Source organism: Perissodus microlepis, chromosome 15, assembly GCF_051167445.1.
Source record: "Perissodus microlepis isolate ML-2025 ecotype Zambia chromosome 15, ASM5116744v1, whole genome shotgun sequence".
NCBI classification, from domain to species: domain Eukaryota; kingdom Metazoa; phylum Chordata; class Actinopteri; order Cichliformes; family Cichlidae; genus Perissodus; species Perissodus microlepis.
The window spans coordinates 31,975,430-31,986,630 of record NC_140475.1 but is presented as its reverse complement, the minus strand read 5'-3'; the positions used below and the strand labels follow the sequence as shown (position 1 = coordinate 31,986,630).

Sequence of the window (11,201 nt, the reverse complement as noted above, 5' to 3'; positions counted from 1 at the left end):
AGCTGCAGCACTCTAACACTGCTCCATTCAAACTGATTTCACTGTGTCCATTTCCCGCTTTGCCTCTCCAAACCATGAAGACACCAGACAGAAGCTGCTGTAAGACGCAGTAACAGCAGAGGGAGATATTTCATTTCAATTCAACTAAACTAAAAACTTAAAACTTTTTAGGATGTAATCCAGTTTACATAAAGTGTAGCGCTATTTGATTTGATATATTTCATTTAAAAAAAACCTGACAGCTGATCAAATACTCCAGATTAATCAATATCGTCACCTAGCCACCTAATACCCACAACTGAAAATGTCTGCATGTGTTGTTGCTTTAATTCTTAATATTGACTGAAATAATCTTCGATTATTTTACAGGTGACAATGAATTAGCAGTTATGTTAATGAAAGATTAATAGTTTAGGAACAAGAACTGAACAATATCCTGCCTTCTAAAGTGTTTTGTTAGGGTTTAAGGCATGCAATTGCAGCATGCCTGGACAAGGCTGTTGTGGAAAACAACCAACCGTTTACTGTAAATGAAAATGAAAGTAAATATGTGACTGAGTAAAGAACAAACACACATACCAGTTCAAATATTCAAAGCCAGCTATGTAAGGAAGAAGCACAAACGAGGTAGGTTATATACCAATCATCTTTACTAACAATAATAGTGCATTAGGCTGCTTTTAAGATTAAGTATGTAATATTAAATGTTAGGTTACTCATAAATCTTTAATAGCATTAAACTTAACATTATACTAGTAACTGAAACATAATGTATTCCCTTTCATCCTGTCCTGTATTCTAGTTGACAAATAAACAGGAATATGTTAGCGAGGCAAAATTTATATAAATCAGTCATGTTAACTGTTACAGTGTTGCTACACACAAAATGTTGAATGACTTTAATTCATTTGTAAAATATAAAAAAATACAAATGTAAATAAACAAGATAAATAGCTAATGAATTTGATGGAACACAGTGTAAAAAAGAATTCTGCAAGTACATTTTCTGGGTTTTTTTTTTATGTTGACAGACTTTCCGTAAATAGTAAAATAGAAAATTCTGTAGCTTTACAGTATATTCTCTGTACTATTTAGGATATTTGCACATTTAACAATATCCAGAGTACCTTTAAGGTAGAATCACTGCTGTAGTTGTTTTGGCTCAGCCAAACAGTTAAGGTGTGGTTTACACCCATGTCTTTCCACTTATGATATACTTTACATATGCAGTCCTTTATTGCCAAAAACTCACCTTTGATTAGTGATGTCATGTATTTAATATATATTCTTAGTGCTTATTTGCTTAGTGTCCTTTCACCCAGTTAAGCAAAAGTAAACAGTCCTACAGCCGACACAAGTGGCCTTGAAGGGTGTAGCTCAAAGAGTCAAAACACAGTCTCGTTATCAAGGAGAGGAATTTGTTGTTTTCAGCCAGCCTCGGCCTTGGGAGCCTTCCAGCAAGATCATTTCCATATAGCTTTCAATAAGGACAATCGGGCTCTCTCGAACCCAGGCTTGTTGTTAAGAAAAGGGTGTCAATTGAGGGACCAGTTGATCATATCCATATGCTTTAGGTTTTAGAGAACAAGACTGAGCGACTCTCTGAGGGTTAAAGTTAGATTAGACTAGATGAGGACATGAAAACCCAAGCAGGAAAGATAAGATGAGGGAGTGGGAGAAAACTGCCTCCGTTAATACTACTGTATTAAAGGCGATAATGTATCAGAAGCTATTTTGATGATAAATTAATAATTCAAAGACAGCACGGTGGCAGGGTGGTGAGCACTGTTGCCGAACAGCAAGAAGTTCCTAATATCTGCTGCTTTTCTATAAGAGTAAAGGAATTTTTTCCAAAGACAAACACAGTCCCGCTGTGTTTGATACTGTTTTTGAACATTTTAGCTTGAAACACAGCTAACATAAGGTGTAGGATTATTTGAAGATGAGGGAGTTGGCTATCCCTGCTCTATAAGCAGGTATGGTCAGTTCCAGTATTGTCACCTAATGACCACAACTGAGGATGTCTGTATGAGTTGGTGCCTCAATTTTCTATTAAGAGCGCTAAAAAAAAACATGTAGTGACACACACATGAATTGAATTCCATCCCATTTTTTATGTTACTACTTTATTCCAGGTGACAATAAATTAGCAGTTAAAATGATGAAATTAATATTTCAGGAACAAGGACAATACTCCTTTTTCCCAGCTCCTCGAATGAGAATGTTAGCTGCTGTTTGCTGTGTGTGAGCAAATAATAGGTTTGCTCAGTAGGTAGGGTGGAAAAAGCCAAAGCAGTCAAACCTATTACTTCAACTGTGACAGCTTAACTTTATAGAATCAGTCATTACCTTGGCTATACAGTGTTAACAATGTAAGGAGAAGAGCAAAAATGCTAGGTTATCCCATCATTATTCTTACAGGCTATAGTGCATTAGGTTATGTGCAAGATTCAAGTGTTGTTTCTGTAATGTTAAAGGAGGTTAGCCATAGTCAAAGGTGTTTTTGTAGTTATATTTTATGATAATATAATTTATAATCTAACTTTACTCTTCCTAGTAAATTTGAGTGGGTCTCCAGTATATCTGGTAATGTGTTATAATTAACAGAGTAATATAAAATTACTTGAAATTAATCTTGTTGTTTGTTTGGGGTTTTTTTTGTTTTGTTTTGTTTTTTTATTTACAGTGTTACTACACACATAACGCAGGATAACCTAAATGATTTGGTAGAATTTTGCATAACATCAGAATATAACTATAAATAAAAACTAATTTGCAAATAATCTTTCTCTGGGAAAAGTCTGGAACAACTTTTGAGTACACAAAAGGGAAGTAAAAGTTTTAATGCAGACGTACCTGTTACTGTACTGTTTGTGAACCCAGTTATTTAGATAACATCTGCTGTTGACGAATCTGCTAGGTTTGCAAAGTGTTATTGTTGTCTGGTCACATTCTTTACAACAGGTTTCTTCAGGTTTCACTCCCTCTATAACAGCATTAGGGAACAGCCAGTGCAAACACCACTTTTAACCATGACCTCAGTAATAAATGCACATTCTGTGGTATTCATTTCATTTCTGTAATCCCCTATATTTTCTGTATATAAGATTTAAATTGGTATTATATGGTTGGTTTATACACATTTGTGTATGTGTGTGTGTGTGTGTGTGTGTGTGTGTGCGTGTGTGTGCGTGCGCATATATATTGTGTCGTTTACATATTTTTGTATTTACATTTCTGTGCTTGAGAGACACCACCTACTGGAACCAAATTTCTTGTATGTGTTTGCGCATATACTTGGCCAATAAATGTGATTCTGATTCTGATAAACACATAATAGAAAAACATATGTAGGATTTACTGAAATATTCTTCCACTGTTTTATGACACTACGTTATTAAAAGTGACAATCAGAAGCTGCTTTGATATCTGATTTTGATGTTTGGATTGTGTACTTAGAAACATTTCCATTTTCCAGCCTTGAAACGTGAACACTTTTTCTATATTAGTTAATGAAATATCTTTGCAAAAAACAAACTGACAAGATTTCACTTTTGATTCTGTGTGATTATTTATTGCCTACTAAGGCATGGCAGAAAAAGAAAAAGAAAAAAAAATTATTATTGTAAATGAAAGTAAATGTGTCATCCCTGTAAGCCATGTAACATAATTTATTAACAAACCAGCTGCACTTTCAAAGTTGTTGGTTTTTTTTTTTTGCCTGTCCCATTTGGTTCTTTAGCCGTCAGAATTGTTGTCTGAAGACCAACAAGGATACCCAATGGATTTACTTTGCCAAATGAATCATCACGGCCGTGCCGTATTGGTTCATTTGATCGACCTTTGTTGTTATTATTTATTTTATTTTATGTTCAGTTGTTAAAGACGGGACAGACATGACTGAGGGATAGGAAAGGGAGAAAGAAAGATGAAGGAAAAGAAAAACAGAAGGGAAGAGGGACAGTGAGAGAGGGCACTTAAAAAGAGAAAGAAGAAAAAAAAATCTCCTGGATCACCTGTTGAGAGAAAAAGAAGAGAAAACAAGCAAAAAAAAAAACAGAGCAACATACTAAACACAACACCATCACGTTAATCTAGCTAAGTGTAAACAGCAGTAAATACTAAATATTGAATATTGTTGTGTAGCAAGCAGGACCGACAGCGCACAATGTGCTTGGAAATAGCAGCCAATAGAGGTGTAGTTTATGTCTATGAACAGTGAACACCCGTGTGCTCACCTGTGTGGATCAGCGCGCTTGTATTCAAAAGGTTTCCCCATGTAATGGTCTGCTAGAGGATGTAGAGAGCCATAGCCCTGTCCCCCAGGGCATGAAGCAGGCACGGAGGAGATCCAGGCCCCAGACATCCAGAGGCCCCAGCGTGCGAGAGCCCAAGGAGGGGGGCATCCGTGCCACCCTCCTGTACACTTTAAAAGTTTTAATGTCATGTGGCTACATTGTTGTGTGTTCTTTCTTCCAGCAACCTTTTTTTTTACTGCTTTTGCAACAATCCAGGACAACAAAAGGTTGATTCTGTTCATCTGGACGTAGCGTTCTCAGTGGGAGAAAGGTTTCATCACTCATCCAAGTGACTTCTTAAGGCTTCCCCAACCTTATAAACAGTACATTTGCATAATGACTGGAACTAGTACCACTGACTAACAATGGGCCTAATCAAAGACCACTTGATCAATGGCCACTGAAAACGCTACATCCAGATGAACCAAATGAATGTTTTAGGATTTCCTTACTTGGATGATTGAGCATACATCAAGACATCCAGGACCACACTTGTAACTGTGACCTCAGTTATATATAACATTTCCATAAAAGACTGAGCTTGATGAGCTTTAAAAAAGTTTTCTGAAAAAAAAAAAACAACTCTTTTCACTGTACCCTACTAACGTAAGAAAGTGACAAGATCTGAAAATTACCCCACACCGTTACTGTGTTTGAAAAGAGTTTGTAATGTAGCTTGTGAGGTCTGAAACTATTTGAAGTTAAGGGCAGCGGCCATTCTTGTTTTCTTAGGAGACGTGGCAGTTCTTTTGCTCTTTAGCATTGACGTAAAGGCACAGATATACACACAGATACACAAAGACAAACAGACACACCTGTCAGTAGAGTAAATATGTTAAATATGAGAAATAACACTACAATCCTGTCTCCATTTTGTTCATTGGTAATAAGGTTAAATGAGGTTAAGTGTTTTGCATTCACCACTATTGTTGCCAAATGGTTAAAGTTAAGCCACATTAGTTATTACACATTACAGGATTGCTATAAATATAAGGCTGGACAATGGAAATTCATTTGGGAAAAAAAATTAATAAAGGCATTTTAATGTTATCTGTTATCTATAACGTTCTATTTTCAAACAGTCACATCATGTTTTGTCCTGATTGTGAAACCGAAGTGGAGAGGTCATTCAACTTTTGTCCTAAATGTGGCTCCAAGTTATCAGGTTTGACAGAAAAAAAGGATCAAGGTAGGTTTCCTAGCAACGCGCTTAAAATTTACTGATAGTCCTCAAAAGACAAGTATAGTCTTCTTCATGATCAGTAATATAATTTGTACTAAACAAAGACTTTGATGTCTGAAAATTCGGTCTAATTTACCGTAAAGGTGTAAATGGTTGTCCTGGTATTATACACATTTGTATGTTTAAAAAAAACCCTGAACATTAAAACAGTCATATTCACTGTGATTATATATTTGTAACTTACATGACAATAACTGTTAAACAGATGGTGCCACATCAGCACGTCAAATTTTGGCCACTGCTGAGGAGAAAAACCAAAAGGAGGATCAAGACCAGAATTCAATAGATGTTAAAGAAAACCAAGAAAGTGAAGGCAAATTACAGGTAAAAAGGCTAAGAAATACATTAATGTAAATAGGAAATGGAAACTTCATCTTGCTGATAATGAAAACATTTTGTCTGCTTGTTTTGCACCAAGATTATCAGGTGCAGTAAACACGCTTTTAAAACTAGATCAACTGGTTTCTGCAGGCCAAGTACAGCTTGAACAATAACCTGTTTATCTTGTACTGACAACATGCTAACTTATCAGTTAAAGTTAGTTATGAATGTCTCAACTTTGTATTTACATGAGATAAAATATTATCAGCATTAGCAACAAAGCTTCTAGTTTCTCCCTTAAAAATGTAAGAATTTAAAGAGTATGTGTTGAGCTAACTATACAATTCTTTTCAGGAACAGTTGGCTTCTGATGAATCACAGCCACCCAGAGAGAGTGCTACACCATCAGATATCATTACAAGCCCAGCAACAGTGGAAAGCAGAACCACAGATGTGCCCTTACAAGCTTTAGAGACTAGTCAGGAGAAAGACAAGCTAACTGCTGTGGCTGCTGAAAGTAACTCTCAGTCATATGATAAGGCAGCACCTGAAACAAACCTGTCTGTTTCCACAACACCTGCCAATGGCAATTTTTCAGCACAACAAATAGAGCATCCATTAAATGCTAGCAATGATGACAGCCCAGATGTACATCAAATTCCAACTGACAAGCTAGCAAATATGCTGCCATCCACTGAAATTGAGATCCCAGAAATGTAAATAACACAGAGAGAGAATGTAACTTCATGTATACAGCATTTTAATATTGAACTATTATAGTAGCATTCGTTGATATTTTTTCTTTTTTACCAGTTCATCAGTCCATGGACAAATTGATGTATACTTCCATGCCATCATTACTAAAAAGTCCCCGTTTGATCCAGAGAAAGATGTTGTTGTTTTAAAATCAAAAGCATTGTTTCAAAGCCCGGACCATAATGCGGCAATGCAGCTCAGGTATGACTTAATGGTTTTCATGAGTTTTATGCATTTCACACTGCAAACTAAATAAATAACGAATTTGAATGGGATTACTTTTACTCATATTCCATTTTTTCAGTATAGACACTAAAATTAATTAATTAGCCTACTTTAAATTATGCATTTGTTAGTTCTCTGCATATCCCACTCCTAACAATAACTCTCTGCTCAACAGGCCTCTTGGGGGCAACAGGTATCTTGTTGAAAGGCGTATTATGATTCCTATGGAAAGTGTTTTGGAGTGCATACCCTACAGATATGCAATTTTCAAAGACAATGAGCTCATCTATGAGACTATCTACCAGAAAGAGAAAAATGAGCGTATCAACAGATGCTTGAGAATCAGAAAGGAGCTTTTAACAAACAAAGGTATTGTAAATCACTTTATGTTTGCCAATGCTTATAGACTGGATTGCTGTATTTTAATAATCTAAAGAATATACTTAAAACCCAGTGTGCAAGCCCTTTGTGTTTAAGGGCCCACTTAAAACACAAAGGGGCGATCTAAAGGAAGCAGCTTTATTGCTGTAAAAACTACTCAAACACTACAAACACGAAAACAAAACCTGAAATATGAATTAGGAATGGAGAACTAAGAAACTAGAAGCTAGGGAAACCAGGAACATGAAGAAAAAACACACAGGAACATGGGATGACACGACAACAGGCAAAGGAAGAAAGAGGACTAACTACGCAAAGGATAACAAGGGGATGGGAAAAAGGAGCGAAAAACAGCTGGCGCTAATAAGACATAATGAGACAGGGAAGAAAGCAAAACTGAACGCACTGAACACAATAACTATCACAATTATACAGGAAACATGAGACCCACACTAAGACATGGAACGACTGAACACATGCAAAAGAGAGGAAGAGACACACGACTGGAACACACATGAATTAGACACAACTTAACACACACAACAGATATGACAGACTACACAAGGAGGCACAAAAGGGAACAGACTAAATGAACATGAAACTCAGAACTAGAAATACAAGTGATTTAACTAGGAAGAACAAGGAAACTAAACAATACCAAATGAGAACATAGGAAACACAGAAACACTGGGTCATAGACCCAGTACCATGACATTCTGGGGCTGTCAGGGTCTGGAGTCGGATGACTCCGTGGTTAGGTTTTGCTCATTCTTTGTTTTGATGCTTTGTCATGGTTTTGGCTTTGTGTTTCTTTGTTTTGTCTCAGTGCCTCCCTTGTGTGACTTGTGTTGGTTTTTTTTGTCATTTCCTGTTTTATTTTGAAAGTCCTGTGTTCTACGTCAGTGTGACTAGTTTTGCTTCCCCTTGTCTAATTAATCATAGCTGTGTCTCCCTCTTGTTTCCCATTCCCTCATTACTCCTCTGAATATTTAAGCCCTGTGTTTTCCTTTGTGTGTAAATCATGTGTGTAAATCTCCCTGCGTTTCTCGTTTCCTAACGTTAGAGTTTTCTTTTCCCAGTGTTTTTGTTTCTAGTTTCGATTTTTCTAAGTTTAGTTTGTTTTTTGTGAGTTTATGTTTTAAACAATTTTCCAGCAATAAAGCTGCAACCTTAAGTTCATCTTTTGTGTCTGAGTTCTGCATTTGGGTCCACCTCCTTCCTGCTTACCACAGCTACACATGACAGGGAGAATATTTTAATCAGTTTTATAAATTGATTTAGTGCAGTATTTTCGGTCTCACATCTTGTCCTTTTCACTTGTTCCCATAGACAAAACAAAAGATAAAATAGTGATTTAAAATTACCTTTACAGTAACATTCTCAGGGTTTGGCACAAGCAGGACGCAAAGGCAGGACTTTCTGAATGAAAGTCAGATGTGTTTATTTACAGCAAAAATCACGACAAAAGTGCCAATAGTGTTCTCTGCGTGTCAGTTCCCAATTCCTGTGCAGTGATTTTCCTCCGTGGTTTGTGGTGAATTTTTCTCCCTCCTCTGGTACATTAGTACCAGCTCCCTCCACATGTTTCTGCAATCCTACTGGAAACAAGAGACACTACAGTAAGTACATTCCCAAACAACCGGCTGACAGAAACACTTTCACCTCACGAGTAGGAGCATTGTGTTTATTTTACAACGATGCTAACCAACTGCCGCTCAGCTACTCTCTTAAGTAGTGCTCACTTGATGAAGCTGATCAGGTGAGTGCAATTACTCCAGGTGTGGCGGGCCCCCATGCGGGAAAATTCCCCAGGCCTGGTGTAGCAGCAAAATACAAACACGACAGCACACACACACCACTGTGTACACTGGGAAACAAGGAACCAGGAGCAGACAACAGCAAACAATGAACAATAGACAATCCCGCAAATATAACTAAACTTAGAATATCCTTTAAACCCCAAATACGGTCCAAAATCTAAACCCTGGGTCACAGACCCAGGGCCTGAAAAACATACACATTCTAGGTGAAAATCAGGATTTAAAAAAGGAAAAGAGAAACAGGCTTTATAGATCCCCTAAATAAAAAGCCATGCCTGTGTTAAGGCATTTGAAAATGGACCCTGATCATTTTGTAGCCTAAATGCGATATTGTCTCTGTTGTTACAGGAGCACTGACAGTGAAAAAACATTTCTAATGTTGTTTGCATTATAATACGTTTTCATATTTCAGTCCTAAAAAGTTTATATTTGAGTGTTTTAGTGTTGAAGTACATTAATTCCTCTGAGGAGGGTTACAAACAAAATGACTTCCTGTCCCATCTCAGCAAATATTAGTATTAAGTATACAGGGGTAGTTTTAGACACATTTAAGCATGTGTGACAGATCACAGGGCCTTTAGCTGTCTTCACAATTTGTGTAAGGTCTCACCTTTTCAATAATCTGTTTTACTTTAATAAATGTTCAAGGGGGAAAAAAAGGAAAAGTGAACACTGAAGATATTGTGCATAAAAAACAAAAAACAAAACAAAAGATTCAGGACGTATTATCTCGAGTCTGAAATGGACAGGTTGGACAGATGTGAATAACAATCAAGAGGAGCTGAAACCTTGCTTATATAGTATGGATGCAGCAACATGGCTAGCTAATAGTCTGAGGGCAAAGAAGGGTCCATGATTCATTATCAAGCTACATTATTAAGACCCACTGATTTTCTCAAGTTAACTTAATTTCAGTTTTTTTCAGGGTTTTCAGTAGAGATTCCACAATACTACTTTTTTATGTCCGATACCGATACAATAAATTTGGATATCTGCCAATACCGATATAAACCCGATATAGTGTATTTTTCAACAGTTTTTTAAATGTCTTGCTGCATTTTGTATAAGTCCATACTCCAATAAAAAAAAAAAAACTAATCATTGAAGCTATTCTACTGTATGCAAAAATACACTGCACCCAAAATATTTCACAGTTGAGCAATACTGATCTTTTTATTTAAACTTTCAGCAGAACTTTAAATCTACGTATTTAAAGTAATATTCAAAAAGTTATTTAAGATGAAATGTTATGCAGATTTGAAAAACTCTTTGGTTCTGCAAAAAAGAAGTGCAATATGAGCTCAAAATAATCTTTATATTCAACAACTTAAAAAAAAACCTAACAAGTTGTAGAATGTACCCTTTTATACTTAAAGCTAAACATAAATAGAGATCCAGAGTTGAAAGCAGTGCAAATAAATGCAAACATGGCTTGTTATGACACTCATCTTTTATCAAGATGGATGTCAGTGTAAGTTGTTTCTATCACATTTAACCTGAGACTGAATTTTGTGTTATTCCGTACAACACTTAACACAAGTATAAAAAAAATATTTTTCATAGTTTCATAGTTTCACAGTCAGACTTAGCAATGACAACGCACAGACGTCCGAGCTCCATATATTGTTTGATAAGCTTAACGTGGGAATGCTTTACAAACATTTAGAGATGAACTTACACACTAGCTTGCTCGGAGATGAAATACCTTAAATCTTAAAATCTATGGGTGAAATCTTACACCCTGCTGTTATGTGGTGGATTGTCTCAGGGGCATCTTTACACAACCTACACCTGGGGTCTTGCCTGGTGTGACAGACCCCAGCCTCTATGGATCTTGTGCTCAGGGCTTGTTCCTGTGCTGCCATGATTAGTGCCTCCGTGCTGTCTTTCAGTCCAGCTTTGTCCAGCCACTGGTAGTATTTCTGGGTATCAGCCACCTCCGCTATCTGCCGGTACATACCATGCAGGGGCCTGTCCTTCCATGATGGTGCCTCCTCTTTCTCCTCATTCTTGGGTTTCTGCTGCCTGAGGTATTCGCTGAGCACGCGGTCGGTTGGGGCCATCTTCGTGATGTATTCGTGGATGTTCGTTGTCTCATCCTGGACCGTGGTGCTGACACTCACCAGTCACCGGCCTCCCTCCTTCCGCTTAGTGTAC

General features: G+C 37.0%; 1 protein-coding gene across 1 annotated transcript in view; it reads left to right on the top strand.

The window, feature by feature from the left end:
• Positions 1–566: 566 nt before the first annotated feature.
• Positions 567–11,201, top strand: part of LOC146372454 (E3 ubiquitin-protein ligase rnf213-alpha-like) — a 117,660-nt gene continuing 107,025 nt past the window's right edge. The window contains exons 1-6 of the mRNA XM_084953316.1: positions 567–627; positions 5,381–5,487; positions 5,747–5,865; positions 6,217–6,578; positions 6,676–6,819; positions 7,019–7,212. Of these exons, the coding sequence (XP_084809442.1) occupies positions 5,388–5,487; positions 5,747–5,865; positions 6,217–6,578; positions 6,676–6,819; positions 7,019–7,212 (919 nt within the window). The 5' untranslated portion in view covers positions 567–627; positions 5,381–5,387. The remainder of the gene's footprint in view (positions 628–5,380; positions 5,488–5,746; positions 5,866–6,216; positions 6,579–6,675; positions 6,820–7,018; positions 7,213–11,201) is intronic.